The sequence below is a fragment of the Andrographis paniculata genome, unplaced genomic scaffold (assembly GCF_009805555.1).
Source record: "Andrographis paniculata isolate CXL003 unplaced genomic scaffold, ASM980555v1 Contig75END, whole genome shotgun sequence".
Classification (NCBI taxonomy): domain Eukaryota; kingdom Viridiplantae; phylum Streptophyta; class Magnoliopsida; order Lamiales; family Acanthaceae; genus Andrographis; species Andrographis paniculata.
The window spans coordinates 2792447-2813661 of NW_026137612.1; the positions used below are offsets into that span (position 1 = coordinate 2792447).

The window sequence follows — 21215 nt, forward strand, 5'->3', positions numbered from 1 at the left end:
ACTATTTTGGTATAATTTGATTGGTGGATAAAGATTCCACTTTCCAAGTGCTCAATTTGCAAACCAAGGCAAAATTTGGTTTTTCCAAAATCTTTGATCTCAAACTCCTTTTTCAAATATTCAACAACTTTCTTGATTTCATTAGAATTTTCAATTAAATTGAGATAATCAACATATACAACGATGATTACAAATTCTGACCTTTTTTTTTTTTTATGAAAACACATGGACAGATAGGGTCATTTATGTAACATTCTTTTGTTAGGTTTTCGCTGAGACAATTTGTACCACATTCGGCGCGATTGCTTGAGACCATACAAAGATTTTTGCAATTTGATGAAATATGATTCTTTTGGTTTTGATTTGAAAGATTTAGGTATGTTAATCAAGTCTGGAATTTTCATATAGACATCATTGTCTAAGGAGCTGTAAAAATAGGTAGTAACCACATCCATTAATCGCATATCAAGATTATTGTGTACTGCGAGGTTCACTAGATACCTGAATATTATTCCATCCATGACCGGCGAATATGTTTCTTCAAAATCAATGCTCGGTCTCTGGGAAAAACCCTGGGCTACAAGTCTTGCTTTATATCTTGTGATATCATTATTTTCATTTCTTTTTCTCAGAAACACCCATCTGTAATCAACATGTTTCACATTTTCAATTGTTTGGACTATAGGGCCGAATACTTGTCGTTTTCTCAATGAGTCCAATTCAGACTGAATTGCATTTTTCTATTTTGTCCAATCATCTCTTTGCCGACATTCTTCAACTGATTTTGGTTCATAATCCTCGTCATCTTTCATTATATCGAGTGTTACAGAATATGCAAATGAATTATCAATATATATTTTCTTTATGTTCTAATATTTTCCACTAATGGTATAGTTAACAGAAGTTTCAATAACTTTATCATCACTTTCATCAGAATTTTTAGTATCAACCTCTTCAGGGGTTGTACTAATCTTTTCAAGTATATGATCATTGTTGATCTCTTTACCAATATTTACAATTTTCTTCTTTCGTGGATTCTTATCCTTAGAACCCAACGGTCTGCCACGTTTTACGTAGGCAGCACGCTCATTAGCACTCGGCACTTTTCCTTATGGGATATTTATTTTAGTTGGTGCATTTGCTGCTGCAATATATGATTTCGTAACTCTGGCAGCATCATTAAAAGCATCATACAATTGATTTGTAATTTTCTGCAAATGCACAATTCTTTGAACTTTAAGTTCACTATGTTTCGTACGAGGATCAATTTCAAGTGGTATTTTTCACAAAATTTCTTTTTTTTAGTTGATTATTGTCTCTCTCTAATGTCAGGAAATGAGATTTATCAAAGTGACAGTTTGCAAACCTTGCAGTAAATAAATCACGCATTTTTTGTTCAAGATATTTCGCAATCGAGGGTGATTCATACCAGACATATATACCCAACCTTCTTTGAGGTCCCATTTTCGTATGTTGAGGTGGCGCAATTAGCACATAAACAACACACTAAAAAATTCGCAGGTGAGATATATTTGGTACTTTTCAAGAAACCAATTGAGTAGGGGAATAACAGTGATAACTTATCGGCCTTATTTTCACGAAGGCTGCTGCATGCAATATAGCATGTCCCCAAGCTGATATGGGAAGTTTAGACCTCATTAATAATGGTCTAGCAATTAATTATAATCTTTTGATAAGGGATTTGTTCATAATGATCAAATTATATCTATTCAGCCAGGCTATTTTGCGTATGTACATGAGTAACATGATGTTCCACAGTAATCCCAATTGACATGCAGTTATCATAAAGTTTATGTGATGAATACTCTCCAGCATTATCTAGACGTATTTTATTTATCGGGTGATCTGAAAATTGTGCTCGCAATTTAATTATTTGTGCAAGTAGTTTAGCAAAAGCTAGATTGCGAGTAGATAACAAACATACGTGTGACCATCGCGTTGACGCGTCAATTAGTACCATAAAGTACTTGAAGGGTCCACATGGTGGATCTATAGGTCCACAAATATTATCCTGAATTCTTTTTCGAAAAGTTGGGGATTCAAATCCAACCTTTGTTGGAGATGGTTTGATTATTAATTCTCTTGGGAACATGCAACGCAAGCAAATTCATTCGAACTCAAAATTTTTTTCTTTTTCAATGGGTGACCATTTGAATTTTCAACAATTCGTCTCAGCATTACATTTTCAGGATGCCTAAGTCGATCGTGCCAAGTTTTAAATTCGCTGGTAGCCATTTTCACTACTAGGGGATATGTTTCAACATCACTACCTTTTGAATAATATAAGTCGGAAGAAAATGATGACAATTTTTCTTTCACAATTCTTTTGCAATCACAATATGAGTTATCAGGATATACTCATTTTCTGTCTCATTTAATATTTCAATGTGATACCCATTTTTCAAATATCACTGAAGCTCAGTAAATTCCTTCGAGCTTTGCTTGTGAACAGGACATTTTCAATTGTCATTTTTGTCCCTTTAGGGAGAAATATAGTAGCTTTTCCTGAGCCTTCAATCATTTTTTATGCACCACTGATAGTAAAAATAGTGGTCTTTCGCATATTCAGGTGGGAGAAATAACATTTTTTTTTCAGAATGTTGTGAGTAGCACTGTTGATAAGGCAAATATTTTCATCGGCTCCAAAATATTAAGCATCCATATCTTTGCAAGAAGGTAAAAATAATAAAAGACATGTATTAGTAACATCATCAAAATAGACTTATATTATAAGGGGGTAATATAAAAAGGGGGGCATAAAACATCAAAATAACAAAAGAGATACAACAACATTTTATCATTTAACATCATCAGCTATGTCAAGCAGATCATCGGCATCCAGGTATGCGATATTTTCATTCATCACATCATCAAATGTGTCATCGTGGGCAGCGTGATTCGTTTCGGGGGCAATTCTTCCCTGCCTTTCTTTTGAGGTCCGATACAGTTCAGCCAAGTGACTGGTTGTGCGACAAGCATGGGTCCAATGACCTTTAATTCCACACTAGAAGCATTCCTCATCATTGTTTCTGTTTCACCCGGTGTTGAACTTCTGTTGAGGTCATTATACCGCCGATTTGGCACATATCGGGGCCTATTCTGATAATTATTATGACCGTATGCGTTCGTCCGGCCCCATTCGCAATTCTGATTTTTATCGCGATCAATTTGTTGATTTCTAACTTGCCCACGACCACGCACGGATTTGCCGGTTGTATTGCATTTGCCTCTGGAAATAGATTTGCACCTGTTGGCCGAGATTCGTGATTTTTCAACAACAATTCATTATTTTGTTCAGCCAACAAAAGACAAGTGATCAGCTCAAAATATTTCTGGAATTCTCTTTAGCGATATTGCTGCTGCAAAACCATATTAGAATATTTCTGGAAGCCTCTTTGCCATTCACTTCGTGCCCTTGGCAACAAAGTCAACCTTAAGTGATCGTATCTTTCTTTCAACCTCTCCCATAATTCAAGTGGGGATTCCAACGTCACATATTGCATTTTCAGTGCCTTATTGATGTGATGACAAAAAGATTATGGCCTTTGCACGATCTTGGCTCGGGAAATTTTTATCCCGGGCAATGGTATTTTCCAAGCCCATTGATGCCAGATACATTTTAATATCGTGAGTCCAGACCATATAGTTTTGACCAGAAACGAGGAGAGGAAGAAATTCTTATTTGGCAAGGTTAGACATAATAAATAAATAAAATATAAAATATTACCTTGCTAAAAATAAAATATATAATTGTGCTGATAATATGTTGTGATATTATTATAGAATTAACCAATATAAATATTAATTATTTTTACCGATAACCACTATTTTATATATTGTATATAGAATAATATATAGATATAAGTATTTTACTATAGATATATATAATATATATATATGTAAGCTACTGTGTATATATATAAATATATATATGTGAGTTGATAGTGTGTGCGTATATAATAATATTTATTATGTGTGAAGATGTTTATGAAAAGTGGGGGAGAAAAGACAATAACATAGATAAAGTAAAATGAGATGATTTTTTGATTTCATTCATTCCATCGATATTTATAAAGGAGAATACCCCAAAAAGAAGTAATTGAAAGCATACATAGCGGCTATGTAGCACATTCGTGTGTGCTACGTGTACAACAGAGAATAAATATAAGTAACAAAAAAATAAATAAATAAACTTAATACTTTACAAATTAAACTCAATAGAATAAATCATACTAGGCGAACCGTATATAGCATATGAGATGCAAAAGTATCGAATGTTTGAACTCATGACTTCACAGTAACAAGTCCACCCTCGCCTCATCGGCGAGGGACGGAAGTATTAGTTTTTTTTATAACATGGAACCGCGTTAAAAGGAAGACAGCATAAGGAAAACATAAAATTAGATAAATAAAACCATATTCCGATCCACGTTGCAATCGCCTATGTCAACACTAGTAAATAATTTCAGTCGTCGATGTCAGTGAAAAGAGATTGATTTTCACGGAGACGGACGTTAAGCCGGCGCAGCCAAATTGAATGCAAAATCATATGAAACACATCGTACCTCTGGGCGGGCGAATTAATCATAAAATGTCGGCGCACCTGAATCCCCGCCCGCTGCATCCTCACGTACCGCCGGAGCGAGATTCCGGCCAGTATGCCCTTCAGGTTGGGAATATCCTCCACCGGAAGCGTCACCGCGAACGTCTCCCAATTCAGCACATCGCTCAAGGGCGGCACATAGCCGTCCTTGATCAGCACGGGCACGCACCCCAAATAGAGGCCTTCCACCATCCTTGGGCTCGCCACTTCGTAGCCGCTCGGGCACAGACAGTACTTGCTCTTCCGCATCATTCCGTAGTAGGAAACCTTCTTCGGAAGGTACCGGAATATCTGAACCTCCGGATCGGATTTGTTCTCCCAGTGCTCCAGCAGGATCGGCCGGATCGGGCCGTGGACGCCGCCCGCGTAGAACACCAGGATCGGACGCTGCGACGGCGGTGGACCGCCGATCAGGCCTTTCAGAGAGTCGCCCGGGATGTGGATCTCCGGCACCGACACGTCGCGACACGGATCGAATCGCTCCGAGGTGTTGGCGTTGCACAAGGCTCGGATCGAATTGTTGTGTAGGTTGGGCACTGCCAAGGAGATCTCCGGCCCCTGCAGGAAAAGGAGATGGAGATGGAGATGGAGATGGAAAGGAAATAGCCCGTATGTATGTATGTATGTATGTATATTTATATTTATAGTTATATATTTACCCAGTCATGGCAGGCGAGCATGAAATGATCAGCGGCGCGAGTGCGGTTCCAGAAGGGATACTTTCGGGCGATGACGCTGATGTAATCGAGTGCGGCGGACTTCATGGGCGCCCAGTCGTGCGAGCCGCGCTGGTAAATGGCTTCGGCGAGCATGGTGATGCTGATGGGGAGGAAGAAGAGGTGCGCGCGCCGGGGGTCGTATGTACGGAAGCGGCCGACTTCCATGCCGGACATGAAAATCCCTTCGATTGAGTAGGTGTGCTTGCAGGGGCCCAAGTGGAACAACGGCGGCTCGCCTTCTTCGTACACGTATATTCTCAGCCTCTTCTCCATTTCCAGGTAGCTTCTGCATGTGCATGCATATATACCTTTTCAATTTCAATCATAAAACTAAAACTCTCATATATATCTGATACCTTTATTTATTCATTGCAATGCAATGCAATGCAACCTAACCTAACCTTTGGAAGACCTTTGGATTCAAGTAGATTGCTCCCTTAGGAACATAATCAGAACCGTCCGTCACGTTCCCGCCGCCCAAAATGGCCGCCCTGGCCTCCGCCAGGTCTGCTTCTACCTTCTCTAAATCGCTCATCCCATCTTCACTCTCAACCTGCCCAACTATTACTACATCAAACCTCACCTCTCACAATAATTATAAATCTATCTATTTTTAATTCTATAACTTGATTAAATTTACTACTACTATTATTTTAGGGTTTGTTTACCGGTGTCTAATTAATATTTTTATTTATTTATTTTTATCATTAAATTTTTTGCATTGTATTTTATTAACATAGATATTTTTTATATTCGTAACATTATTCACCCGACAATACATCATAAAAAATAAAAAAATCACATCAAATTCTTTTTTAATTTTACAAAATATTACATCACATATTCTGAACTTTTTAATATTCTCAAATGTAATATTTAAAATTTTACCTAAACGAACTCAAAATAAAATATCATGTCGATCTTTTATCTAACAATTAGTTCATATAATAAAATAAAATAACCAATGCAAACAAAAAAAAGAAAAGCACATGCTTCTAGGATATTAACGGTTGGTTCTTTTTATGATTTAAAATTGTAATCAATTACAGCTTTCAATAAAAATAAATTATTCTTTTAACAAAATATCATATTAAAATACTATTAAATAAAATTCAAATATAACATTTCATTTCAAATTAATTTTAAACTACCACCAAACAAGTCTTTCCATTTAATACTAATTTTTTTATACGAATAATTATTTAACTTTGAAACATCCAATAAAACAAAATACCAAAATTAAAGAACACTTCCGGTTTGTTTATCCAACTATTTTTTTTATCTAACAAAATTTCCAATATATATATAACATATATTCTATTATCTTACACAAAATTAATATTTAACATAAAATATTACTTTATACTCCTTCCGTCCCAGATATTGTGTCTGCTACACTGTAGACACGGTATTTTAGGAGAGATGTAATTAGTAGATAATTAAGAATATATTAGTGAAAATAATTATCCTATAATATAAATAATTATAAATTAAGATTAAGATAACTAATTAGTTTAATTAAAATTTAAAAAAAAAATTAAAAAATTAAAAATGAGATTAAAGTGCGTAATCATTTTCCAAAAAAAAAAGTGACATGGTATGTGAGACGGACAGAAACGGCAACGTGGACATGATATCTGAGACGGAGGGAGTATATTACTAACATGATTCACTATATAACTCTCATAAATATATATATATATATATCTCTCAAATCAAAATAGCTAAACAAACAAACACCTTAATTTTTAAGTTAATATATATGACCTTCAACATTTTCTTCTATCAGTATATATTTTAATGTAAAATGCATAATTTACTTCCTACTTTATATATTTATGTAAAATATATAATTTACTTCCTACTTTTTTTTAACATTTAAACAAAAGTGCTCCAAATACATAAATATACACATATACAGATATGTGTGAGTTATTTCTTTTTAACAATATTTTTTTATTATGCAATTTGTATGCTAAAAAAAATATTATTTTTTATAAAATATTATAGCATACTATATACGCTTCGGTATTGTCAAATCTATTTTATAAGTATTATAGATTTATATCTAATGAATTATGTGATATATATTACTGTGTACAACACTGATTAAATATTATAAACACTACAACCACTGCCAAATACTATATATATATATATATATATATATATTTTACAACAGACAATTATAAACCATAAATTATTTTAGTTTTCCAGTAATAATTAATATGTGCAAAAAAAAAGAAAGGGAAAATGCTGAAAGTATAAAAGTTTAGGCATAGTCAAGAATGTTGTTTCCCTTTTTCCTTTCTAAGAAAATAAAATAAAAAGGGATGAAAAAAAAATTCGTTTGCTGGGGAAAAAGCAAAGTGCTGTTATATATATATATATATATAATAGTATGTGTACACTTATTACAGTTACATACTATTAACTTTTATAATCTATTATTAATTAAAATAAAATAATCCACAAAAAGAAATAATATAACTGCTTGCCAATCTATGGGGTGTTTTATGTAGACAGTTGACTGACTTTGTACTCATTTACATAATAATATTTCATCAATCATAGAATTATTCCACAATAATTAAAGAAGACATTAAATCTCCAATTACATTAATATATATATATATATATATATCCTCAATTAATAGCTACAATTTAATTTCCAGAATCACGAAAAGGCAAAAAATCATTAATACTCACTCTCCTTGAATAGAAAAGCTTCCAAAAATCCTTACATATTCTTTACTCTAATCACAATATTTGTTAGGATATCAAACGTAGTCGTTACTTAAAACATACATCCCTCTAAGTCTAATGAACTGTCTCACAATCAAATTATTTCTTAGTTGATTATAATTCCTCTCCATATGTACAAAATCTTCTACAACTTCAGTTTCAATATCATTAAGAATGCAAAAATCTCATTACAGTCTGGGCATATTTGCTTCCATAAATTACCTCAAGATTAATCTATGGTGAATATGCTCTAAACAAATTGAAATAATATATACCTATATGCACACAATATATATTTGTTGTAGAACCAAAAAGTTTGTCGTCAACAATCACAACAAAATCCAAATCACCAGTTTCAATAATATTCTGCATAATTCCAGCCTTCACCGCCACAGAAAGAACAAAAACACTTCAAAATCGTGCTCATATAATTCTCACAGAATCAGAAATGCTATAAACCAAAAAACCAATAATAAAAATCTTACCAGCTTTGCACGTGAATTGAATCGTCGATGGCTACTGTTTACAAATTTTCCAGAATGACGACGAACATCATCCCGAGATTCGAATCCAAGTGACAATCTCCCATCGTGTTCCTCCAAAATCGTCCGATTATTCATCGAACTCAAATACTGGTGCAGATAGTCAGGGTTTACGTAGAAACCTGACAATAGAATCACCATCGCGAGTGGTATCAGAGTGCATAGATGCTTCATCCATGACGATGCTGAAGAAGAAAAATGCATAACCGCTTAATTCTCGAAAAATCTCTCTCACAGACGCATAGATACGTATGAATGTGTTTGGAAATTGAAATTGAGTGCAGTTTGGGAAAAGAATAGGGAGAGGATAAATGGAGAAATGAAGGAATGTGTGAATATATGTGTGTGTGATGAAGAAGGCGAAGAAAGTGACAGTAATGGCGGTGTGGCGTATAATTAATTCTGTGGGAAGAGTTTTATTAGCGGAGAAGGATTACGCGTGCGTTGCTTATTGGCGTAATTCTGACTGAGCGACGGATTTCGAAATAAATGCAGGATTAAGGTCTAATTATTTATTTTATTTTTTTTGGGGAATTGTATTTATGTGGACTTTGGTTAATTCATTGATTTATTTTGGATATCGGTTTTGTTAATCACAGTATTTGCAGTCAGATTATAGGTATAATCGTCTGTGTTTTTTGTCTGTGTTCTAGAATTTTTGGGAGATTTCCGTTCATATACAAATTTCCACATATTTTTGAAAATTTGAAAATAATTAAAAATGAACTATTTAATAGTAAGTATTGTGAATTTAAAAATATATATATTTAATTTGATATTTTTTTAGAGATATATATATGTTGGAACATAATTCCCTCCATCTATTTTTTGACATATGGTCACTTCATCTTTCTACCGTTGCTTTCAGATTTTCATTTTTAATAATAGGTTTGACTAGTTGCTGGAATAGACCGTTAACAACATTATTTGTCTTACACTTTTTCGGTTGGTGAAGCAAACAAGATAAAAGAGACTATTTTTTCTGGTTAACTTGAGAACAAATTTCACAGTGAAACACAGTTCCATTTTTGTACCAATAACCAGGGGGAATTAATTACTGATTGCACATGTCAAGTCCATGGGTGCTACATTGTAGGTTGTGTATAGAGAGTTGGTTGTTGTAAAGGTTTTGAGAGTGGAGTATAGTAAGAGAAAGTGTGTTTAATCCTCTCAACCCCAACCATTCTCTTCTCCATGTATTGAGTGAGTGCTAGAAATTTATATCCGCCGAAGACCTCGTCGGAGGAAGGAGAAATCGGAGTTTTGATCAGGGGAGACATTACGATTCTGAGCATCTCTGCTCTCTGGTAGTTGTCAGCACGCGTTTGTGACAATGCAAGCCTGTTGAGAAGTTTTTCCAAGGTAACCAGTGTAGAGGAATGGGTTGAAGGAGTGGTAGTTGTCTTTGTTCTTAATCAGTACTGATTAGCGAACTTCTCCTTGATTGGTATCCCACAGATGTAGGATTGTTTATATTCGAACTGAGTAAACAAACCGTGTCTCATTTACTGCTTTGTATTTCTGCATACATATGGTTGGCAGTAGAGTGTTATAACTTTGATATAACTACGCTTCGGGAGTTGACCTTGAATAGGTGTTTGAAGGAGTTTTCGGTGCAACACCTATTCCCCAACATTTGGTATTAGAGTAGTGTTCTCTAAGTTGTTTAGTAGGTCCTTTCATAGTTGCAAAGATGAGCAAGGAAGGTCGTTCAACGTCAAGACTTCCATTGTTCGATGGAACAAACTATCGAAGCTGGAAAAACAAGATGAAAGCCTTCTTGATGTCTCAAGGTGAAGATGTTGTTGATGCTGCAGTTTTTGCATGGTCTCATCCCGTGAAGACCATCCAAGATGAAGACGACATTACCACTCTTGTGAAGAAACCAAAGAGATGATGAACTTTAAAGGAAAAGGCTGTTGGAATTGCCAACTCAAAAGCTCTCTTTTCGATCTTCAACAATGTAGATGAAACTTAGGCGAAACTGATATCCAACTGCAAAATTGTGAAGGAAGCTTGGGACATTCTGAAAAATTCATTTGAATGATCAGTGCAAATCCGGGAATCAAAATTGGATCATATGGAGACATTGTTTGAAGGGATGAAGATGAATGAAGACGAAACAATCATTTTTTACTATAATAGATTTATGGATATTTTCAATCAAACTGAAACTCTTAGAATGCACTTTGAAGAGAATAAGTTGGTGAAGAAAATGCTTAAAAGTCTAACAAAAAATTTCAGGTCAAAGGTGATTATGCTCGATGAACCACCAAAGCTGAAAAACATGACATTGGATGAATTGTATGGTACTCTGGTGAGTTATGAGATGAACTATCTTGAAGATGAAACACCTAAAAGTATGGCGTTCAGTGTTGAGGACATGGAGCTGATAGAGTCTGATGAAGAAATGACACTGCTGAGTCATAAACTTTCTCGAATGATTAGTGAGAAAAGAGCAGCCAAGCTGAAGTATGGGAAGTTCTAGAACTGAAGTGGCTATCAGGGGGTGAGTACATCCGGTTCACAACGAAAATACCCTAAGCACAAGCTTACTACTTACAACAATCCCAAAGAAAGATTCGATGGTGAATTCAAGAAGAAATTTATTATGTCTGCTAAACTTGAATCGGTGACAACATGATTTAGGTGTATATTTGAATGCAAGGAATTTTTTAGGCGAAAATTTAAATGTAAGGAATTATTGTGAGCGATCAGATATAGCAAAAGTTGTGGTTGTAGACCTTGACTCATTTTTCATAATTATTTATACTCTTTAAACTGGTGAGTTTCCAGATCGAACACAGTGATTTTAAGTGGCAAATTTAAATCAAGTATTGATCTCATGAAAGCGGCGGAAAAGCAGTAAGAAGACCCGCTTTGCAACAAGCCTGAATCTAAAGTTACAAAAAGCTGAAAGCTAAGGAAAACGGTAAAAGTGAGCGACGGTGAGCGGAGTGGTGGTGAGCGGGACAGGTGCCAGCGATGGGTGAGCGAGAGAGGCATGAGCGGATGGCACAACATATATGTTTATAAATTGAGCGGTAGAGAATGATGGGGAGGTGTTGTTTCCAAACTGTGCGTTACTCAATGGATAAATTTTCCCGGATGAAATGAGCGAGTGATGATAGTACATTAATCGGAACATATATGTATAATACGGAGTGGTGAGAGATAGAGTAATGTAGTCATATAAACCCGTTTATAAAGAACTTTAATCGTTGGTACTTGACCTTAAGGGATTTACAACAAGACTTCAATGACACCCAAAATCAGAACATTATAAGAAAGAAACCCTACTGTCACTAGGAATTTATGTGACCCAATAGACCACCGCCTATGCCCAATTAATTATCCCAAATTCTGTCTCATTAGTGGCTTTACCCTTTTGTTACCTCTTTTTAATCAAAACTGAATTTAGACCAGTAATTAAGCAGGTCGACAAGGCTCCCGTGTACTTAGCTACCTTGAACCACCTTGAATCTGTTTGTGACAAAAGACAAGGCTTGAATAATCAATTTTTCTTCGTTCTTTCTTAGTGAAGTGAAATTCTTTACAACTAGGGTTTATTTAAATGTGAAAATATGGATGAAGTGATGACGAAGAACAAATGATATTTCATTACTTAGTACCAAAACAGAAACTTCTAATGTACAAAAGCTGTAATTAAAACGGTAAACTAAAACTAAGTAAGAGTAAAGTGTGGCCAAGGGGAAAGAAATATCTCAACCCCCTTGGCCATTCCTGCTGAGAACTCCCTTACAAGGTTGGAGTTCTTTGGAGGCAGGAAGACAACTAGAATGTGTGTACATAAGTGCTTGTATACTTCTTTATTTTTCGAAGTATATTTACAAGTGGATATCTGGCCCTATTTATAGCTAATGGGAGTAACTTTTGCGAGCAGTTGAGAAGTGGTTCCAACTGCTGGGCAGTTAGGCAGTTGTTGGCAATTATACCATTGGGGCAGTTGCTGGCCATAACTCCCATGGTGCTCGCTTCGTTTGCTTCGACTTGTAAGGGCGCAGATCTTCCTCGCTCACCCAGATGGTTGGAGGGTATCAGTGCAGCTGAGCGGAGTCGTCAATGCTGGCTGGTAGTGAAATGGTTGTACCACTGCGGATTGAACACTTAGACATTATTTGCAACCAGTTGTCGTCGCTCCGCTGCGGTGGGTGTCTGGGTCGCTGACCTGAGCGATGGAGTCGTCGCTTGTGAGCGGAGACGGCTATCGCTTGTCTCATCTGCCTTAGCTTTTCTTGACCCATATCACCGCTTAAAAGGGCAAAAATTGTTAATAATCTCAAAAAACCAATTATGGATCATGCCAAGCGAGATAGATCAATAAAGTATGCCATTAATAAGATATTGCGATAGTTTTTATACAGAAATTCAAGTAATACATAGTTTTGTCAAACGGGGAATATGCTCATATTTGGAGTCATCAAACCTCCTCACACTAAACCTTTGTTAGTCCTCGAACAAACTAAAATATGAGAGCAAAGAGTTATTCCGTTCGCTGCAGTCAAGTATTGATTAAGATTAGTGCCATGATTGGGAATAAGGTGAATCTCGAATAGAAACAATTGATCCTTAAGCATTCAAACTTGTCATTTGATTTAACATGAGCAAAGTTATCCAGGTATCGTCTACTTTGTTCGCTCAGCAGGGACTATTTTTTTTTATTAAGGAAGCCTCGGCCGAGAGGTGCGGAGAATCATTTTTTTTTTGGATCAAGAGTTTCAAACAATCATTGTGTCTCCTCATGATCTTATTTAATTTTCGCGCACCTAGGCCTTTTCAGCTCCTTTTGTAATGATAGGTCCTCTATGCTTTGCTTACATTGTGTCTTAAACCATATTTAAGGATTTCTCTTTTCAAATTATTTCTTGTGAACGAAGTCGATAGACAAAAGTTTGCTTGTCCTACTGAGTATGGAGAATTTGAAATGAAGGGGGCACTAATCTTTACAAGTCATATCAGTTTTTACTTAGTTTAACTCAATATTCGTATTATTGATAAAGGTCGAGGGACGATTACTCAGTCTGGTGTTTGTAAGTTATCTAACTTTACTCTAAAACATATTACAAGGTTAACGCATTGAGGTATTAAAAGGATTTCAAATAAAAACATATGCTTCAGATTATGGTAGGCACACAGTAAAGATAAATTCGACTTGTTACCAAAAATTGTCGTGTCATTGATCATTAAACTTCTGTACAGCCCTTGCCAATCCCAAAAAGTATGTACATGGGAGAGGACCCTACATCATTTCCCTTTGCCGCTCCTGGGTCTTTATCCCGGGGGTGACTTCTTCCCTTGCTGCCGCACTAGCTCTTCAATTCTTTGGAGACTCTTCGCTATATCAAGCTGTTGTTCCATGATGATTGCATTTTGCTGGGTGATGGCCACCAGTGCCTTCCAAATTTCTGTTTGAGTTCCACCCAGGCTTGCAGCTTGAGTCTCCAGCACTCCGATGCGCGGCTCTAGTGCGGCGCTTGCTTTTCTGCCAGTAGTCAGTATCTCAACCGAATTTCCGACGTGAGAATCTATCAGTGATTGGAGTAGCAGGTATTGGCTGAGCAAAGCGTCATCGAGTTCATCCAGTCATTTTCCCAAAGTTTCAAAGCCGCACGGAAGGCTGAAGTGCTTGCCTCCGCGGGTGTTGGTGACTGTCGCTCTGAGTCAGCTGAAAGGATGTCTACTGGCTTGTTCTCGCCTTCGGAATCCGGTGTTGGTTTAGGAGTGATATCCCTCAGAAAAAAAAGTTGCCTCACTGCCTCATACTCCAACTGCTCTACCTTATTTCATTCCAACTATCTTCTGAATCGCAGCTGTATTTGGGTCAGCGGTTTCCAATATTTTAGCAACTTGATTAGCACCTTCATTTTCCTATTCTTCTATCGCTCGTGTTGTCGCCTCTGTTCCAACTGTTGTATTGCGGCAAACAGCTGAGCTTGCTCCTCCCTGAATCTCTTTTCTTCTTCATCCTCCTCCTCGTCGATGATTGTCTTATCTGATTTTTCTGAGGCCGGAGTCAGAATCTCTTCAGGTGTTCCAGTTTCTGTTGGTGTTTTGGGCTGTAAGGCATAGTTTCTCCTTCTGCCATCCCCTTCTCTGCCGCTGTCGCTCGCGGAGACACTTGTAATATTGGGAGAGTAGTTATGATTGCCTCAACCTCGTTGGTTTCATTGGCAGTTTCAGCGGTTGTGGCAGCGGAGACCTCGGCGGATTGTTCTTTGTAAGACTCCACTGTGACGTCTATTCCGCCAATGGTTTCTTCTGTGATCACGGTCTCCCGCTCCTCCTCTAGTCCAGCAGCAGTAGGCTCCTCCGCCCCCAGCTGGTTAACGGGTGTGGGTTCATTGCCTGGAGTTCCAGCAATAGTTGGCTCAGGTGCCCCATGCTGGTCGACGGGAGCAAATTCATTGCCAATTGGACTTACTTCTTTGGGTGGCACCCTCTCTTTCGTAGGCTCCGTTGGTGAGGATCGCTCGGGCTGAGCGGTGGGTTCCCTAATAGTGATCCCCTTCAGAAGTCAGGAAAGTGGGATCATATCCTCTGTCGCTTCCTTCTCCACCGCTTTACCCTTCCCCTTCTCCTGCCTTGTCGCTCGCCGAGGGGGTGTTGGATTTTTTTTTCAGTGCCACTTTCACCCTCTGCTTCTTCTCGACTGGCTTCAGAGCGGGGTCCTTATTCCGCTTTGATCTCTTCTCACCAGCGGCTGCCGCTGAAGCTTTTCCTCCCTTATCGCTCATGGCCTGCTCTGCACCAAATAAGTCCTCCTCTATCTCCCGAGCGAAGCAGAGGGCCTCCTCCTCTTCGTCAGTGGGAGTTTCATTGGAGATAGTGCGCTACGAGTCTGGTTATGCAGTGGCCTCCTCCGGATCGGCTTTGGGCACCACCTCTTCTTGGACTATCTCCTCCTCAATGACTTTCATTATTCTCTTCGCGGAGGGGGGGGACAGCTGCCTTCACTTTCCTCTTTTCTACTTGGGGATAAGGACAAACCGTTTGGACTCCACCCAAGTTTTGTGGAAGGCCGCTGGGAGTAGTGGCTTTATTTGCAAGTCTGGGGATGGAGTGGGCAGATCAACGCGTATGCGTCTACATAGCTCGGTAATCTGGTTCCCATGACCCAACATTCATTCTACTTTTCTTCTCACCCAAATGTCTATGCTGATGATCGCGCCCAAATCAATGTCAACCTTCTTTTTCAAGATTGAGCGCAGGGCAATGAGGAAATCAGGGTGGATATCAGTGGTGTGAGTGGTGATCATTATTCGACTTAGTGACCACATAACCTATTTCTTTTTCTTTTCATCCACCGACCCGAACTTCAAATTTCTCTTCTCATACTCAGGGGCGGTGGTGAATGTCCTATAAAGCGACTGCAGCTCAAGCGAGCTGCAGTCCTCCATTGCCTGCAGCTTGTCCTCCATCTCCTGAATTGGGTAGTGTTCCCAACCCAGGACCCAATTGATTTTTCGTGCTGAACAGTCCACCCATTTTCCTCGGACATATATGTTTCGGGGGTTGTTAGCTTGACTCATATTCACATAAAATTCCCTCACCAATGATACATCCACTGGGTCTTTGAGATTCTGTATCAACCAGGTCAGGCCCCGCTTCTTTAGCCAGTCGGCGAGCGGGCCTGAGATTTTCTCGGGGTAAATCCTCTCTCATAGAGGATCCCCATCGCTTTTGCCCTTTCATAAGCCTCCGTTTCCTCTATGTTTACAAAGTGTACAAAGTCATATTGTTTGGCTTTTAACACGTCTTTGGCAGCTTCAGCGGCGTCCTTCCTTGTGATTTTTTCATTTCGGAAGGCTCTTATCTTTTCTCCGACCGCTTGGTGAGCGAATTCTTTATCAAGCTCCTTCAGTTGGAAATCCTTTAGTTCATCGTAGTCCAGCCACCAGTCGCTCACCGGATACCTCTATTCAGCTTCTTCAGTGTATTCGAATCTGAGGTAGTCTATCGGGAACTCTGGGATGAATTTCCTGAATGGAATGTAGTTCAATTCTCTGAGCTTGCCCCAGTCTTCAATCAATTCCAAAAACTTCATCATCTTGTAGTACGCTTCCGGAGGCGCTGGTTCCACAAATTCAGCCCCCGATGTCATAGTTACCACCTTCCTCCCGTCAGTCGATTTGATCCTCTGAATCTTTTTCTCAACCTTTTCCTCAACTTTCTCAAATTGCTTACGTAACGCTTCTCGCTTGCTTGGATCTATTTTGTTAGCTTGCACTGAACCTAGGTTTTTTTTTAGAGTCGTATCGCTTAATTTGGAAAACTTTAAATCTTGCATTATTAGTTCCAAAATGGAAACAATATTCAATAAGCAGGCAAAAATTTCCTAAATCTTAGTGATTTGAACCCTAAGTCTTCCTTCTCACAACGAAACAGAACACTCCAGAGAGAGTTTCATTGTGAACGAAGGGAAAATGATGGAACAATAAACAAACATACAGATTATTGTAAAATTTATCCATCGAAAGCAAAGATATCAGTTATTATATCTAAATCTAGCAGATAACAAATTTAGAATCACAGACATTGAAGGTATAAAAATTTCTGCAAAAGTTGAAGAACAGACAATTTTTCGCGAAAATAATATTTGATTCAGCGTTATTGTGCGTCACAGAGAAAATAAACCATGAAATTGAGTTTATAGACCAAGGTTAGCCTAGTTCTTACCTCGGATTGAGCTAAAATTAGGTGAGGGATCGAGATTTTTGAACTTTTGACTGCGGATAACTGGCGGTTTCTGAAAATTCTTGTGGAAGTTACTGTAGGGTAAAAGTGGAAAATGGCTGTGAACTAGAGTATTTAGAGAGGACACTGGCGCTTATATGGAGAGGGTAAGCGAAGTGATACTTAAGTCCATTTTATATTAATATAAAGGTATAAGGGAGGGTTACAGAGCGAGTGAGCGGTTAAAGCATTACTTCTAAATACCTATGTATGACACACAAGCGATAATGGAAGCAGTACTTGGTGAGTGATATTGCTCTTCCAGTACGTATCAGGGTGAAGCAAGCAAAAAGATGGTTGGCTTGGGTCAGACTTAGGTTTAGAAGTTAAAATTCTACCTATTCTACCTAAGAAAGCAATACTCAAAGCATTTAAACTACTAAAAAACAATAGTCCTAGCTATCAAAGCCATAACAACTATTCTAAAGGAAGCGATTATGAAAGTTGTAAATTCTAACTATGAAAGCGGTAAAAAAAGTTGTAAGTTCTAACTATGAAAGCGATAATAACTATTCTAAAGAAAGCGATAATGAAAGTTGTAAATTTGGCAATTTATAACATTAGGCGCTATTGGATATCACTTTCAACTCTATCACTGAGCGAGTTTCTGCACCTCAACCAGATTAATATATGCATTGGCCCGCTGCAAAATAGGCCCTTCAATATATGGTTTCAGTCTCACTCCATTGACCAGGAATAAATCACTTTCCCTACGGTTGTCCACATTACTGATCCTTATGACTCCACTTGGCAGAGCTTGTCTGACTATATATGGCCCAGTCCACCGTGATCTTAATTTCCCTGGGAATAGGTGGAGCCTAGTATCGTATAATAAAACCTTGGATCCCTCGGTGAACTTTTTCTTCTTCAACTTCCTGCCGTGAAAGAATTGCATCCCTTCCTTATAGAGTTTAGCGCTTTTGTATGCAAGGTAGCGGAACTCAATCAGATCGAGCAGTCGTTTAGTGCGCTTCTCCTACACAGGGAGGAGATCAAAGTCCAGAGGTAAATGACAGGCTTTTACATACACAAGCTTGTATGGGGACATCCCAATTGGAGTTTTGAAGGCTGTTCTATATGCCCACAGCGCATCATCCAATTTTTTTGCCCAATTCTTGTGACTTTTATTAACTGTGGACCTCAAACCTTTGGAATATGGTATATTTCAAGAAGCGAATCACAGATTGAGCATCATTTGTTGGGAGCGCTTGCACTTCGACCCATTTTCTCACGTAATCTACCGCCACCAGAATGTATAATTTCCCATTTGAGTTCGGAAAGGGGCCCATAAAATCCATCCCCCATACATAAAAAATATCCACAAACAAGATTCCATTTTGAGGCATCTCATCCCATTTTGAGATAGAGCCTAATCGTTGACACTTATCACAAGGTTTAGTAAAGGCTTCAACATCTTTTTGTAGGGTCGGCAAAAAGAAGCCTGATTGCAAAACTTTGGCCGCTGTGCGCAGGCCAGTGAAATGCCCTCCTATATGGGACCTATGACATTCATTCAAAATCAGCGGGACCTTAGATTCCGCTACACAGCGACGGATTATCCCATCAGAGCCGATATTGAAACAATAAGGTTCATTCAGAAAATAATCATTTGCTAAACTGAGCAATCTCTTATTCTTCCTTTGTACTGTATGAGCAGTAAACTGCGCAATGGCAAAGAAATTTGCCAGGTCAGCAAACCATGGCTCCTTCCCTTACACTAAGAACAGCTTCTCATATGTGAATAATTCGTTGATACCTGGAGATATGTCCTCTATCTGTCTTAATCTACTAAGCTGCTCGGAAACATAATTTTCCTTCCCCTTTCTGTCCTTGATCACTATGTCGAATTCTTGGAACAACAGAACCCATCTGATCAAGCGGGCCTTTGTCTCCTTCTTCTCCATCAAATATTTAATTGTTGCATGGTCTGTGTGAACAATGGCCTTGCTCCCGATAAGATATTACTTGAATTTCTCGAAAGCAAAGACAATAGCAAGCAGCTCCTTCTCGATAGTAGTGCAATTTTTCTGAGCAGAATCCAACGTCTTACTTGCGTAATAAATGAAGTTCAACTTGGATTTTACTCTTTGGCCCAAAATAGTGCTAACGGCATAATCACTCGCATCCGTCATCAACTTGAATGGCTCGCTCGACACTGGTGCAAAAATGATGGGAGCAGTGGTTAGCTTCTCCTTTAGAATGAGGAAAGGCTCCTCACACTCGCTCGACCAATCAAATTGAGCCTCATTGCATAGCAGTGCAGTGAGCGGCTGTGTGATTTTGCTAAAGTCTTGGATAAAGCGCCGGTAAAAACCGGTATGTCCAAGGAAACTTCTTACTCCTTTCTCATTCGAGGGAGCTGACATCTTTTCAATTACACTAATTTCGATTTATCTACCTCAATTCTGGTAGTCGAGATCTTATGGCCCAAGACAATTCGTTCATTTACCATTAAATGACACTTTTCTCAGTTAAGCATGAGGTCAGTCTCAATGCAGCGGAGAAGCACTTTTTCCAGATTATTCAAGCATCGGAAAAATGTCTTGCCATATACTGAGAAGTCATCCATGAAAGCTACTATGCAGGAGTCCAGAAGATCGTTGAATATATGGTACATACATCGCTGGAAGTTGGCCGGGGCGTCGCAAAGCCCGAACGGCATCCTCCTATAGGTGAACGTACCATAGGGACAGGTAAATGTAGTATTCTCAAAGTCCTCCGGTTTGATGAGAATCTGATGGTAGCCTGAGTACCATCGAGGAAATAGTAGTATTCATGTCCTGCAAGCTTCTCCAGGCATTGATCAAGGAATGGCAGCGGAAAGTGATCCTTCTTGGTTGCCGCATTCAACCTTCTGTAGTTGATGCATACCCTCAATCCAGTGACAGGTTTTGTCATGAAAACCTCTCATTCATCGCTTGTATGCTCAACAAAGCCTCATTTCTTGGGGACCACCTGGGTTGGGCTAACCCACTGACTGTCACTTCTAGGATAGATGATTCTTGTATCGAAAAGTTTTATTACATCTTTCTTCACTACCTCTTACATGTTTTCGTTTAAACGCCGCTGAGGCTGTCTACATGGCCGCGCATCAGCATCTAGTCTGATATGGTGCATGCACACCGCTGGGCTAATTTCTTTTATATCAGTTATCTTCCATGCAAAAGCCGTTTGTCATCTTTTGAGAAGTGAGACGAGCTGAGCTTCCTTGTCTGGCAGTAGTAAGGCGGAGATTATCAACGGGTAAGTCTCTTCTGGGCCAAGGTACATATATTTGAGGTGCTCAGGTAGTTTCTTCGAATCGTCCTTGACGCAGGCATCGCTCTCTGGTTCTCGCTTTGCTTTTTCGATGGACTCACCGGGAGGTATTATCCTATCGCTTCCCCCACCAGAGCCCAGAACATTACCCAGCTCGTGCGAACCATTATCTGAATTTTCTTCCATAGTTTCAAGCGTCAAATAGTTCTCAAAATTTTATAATTCATTTAACTCATCAATGAAATCACAATTCTTCTTTTGAGGTTGGCGCATCGCGTTGTTCATGGAGAATATGACTCTATCTCCACCTATGCTCACTGTGATTTCGCCTTGAGCGGCGTTAATAGTTGATTGAGTGGTGGCTAGGAAAGGTCTCCTTAGAATAATTGGAATTTCACGATCTTCGCTCATTTCCATAACTATGAAATCTGCAAGGAATATAAATTTATTTACTTGCACCAATACATCACGAATAATTCCTTTCGGAAGTCTTATTGATTTATCTGCAAGCTGTATTACAGTTCTGCATGTTTCTAACTCATAAAGCCCTAATTCTAAAAAGCGAAAAAGGCA

The 21215-nt window shown here is 38.4% G+C and overlaps 1 protein-coding gene across 1 annotated transcript; it reads right to left on the bottom strand.

Moving 5' to 3' along the window:
* Positions 1-4305: 4305 nt before the first annotated feature.
* On the bottom strand, positions 4306-8874 carry LOC127266360 (probable glycosyltransferase At5g03795). The gene is made up of 4 exons (XM_051296577.1): positions 8574-8874; positions 5745-5896; positions 5284-5629; positions 4306-5182 (listed from the first exon to the last, which is right to left on the bottom strand). Exons 1-4 carry the CDS (start codon positions 8832-8834, stop codon positions 4487-4489), a joined length of 1455 nt encoding a protein of 484 aa, XP_051152534.1. The 5' UTR covers positions 8835-8874; the 3' UTR covers positions 4306-4486.
* Positions 8875-21215: the final 12341 nt, after the last annotated feature.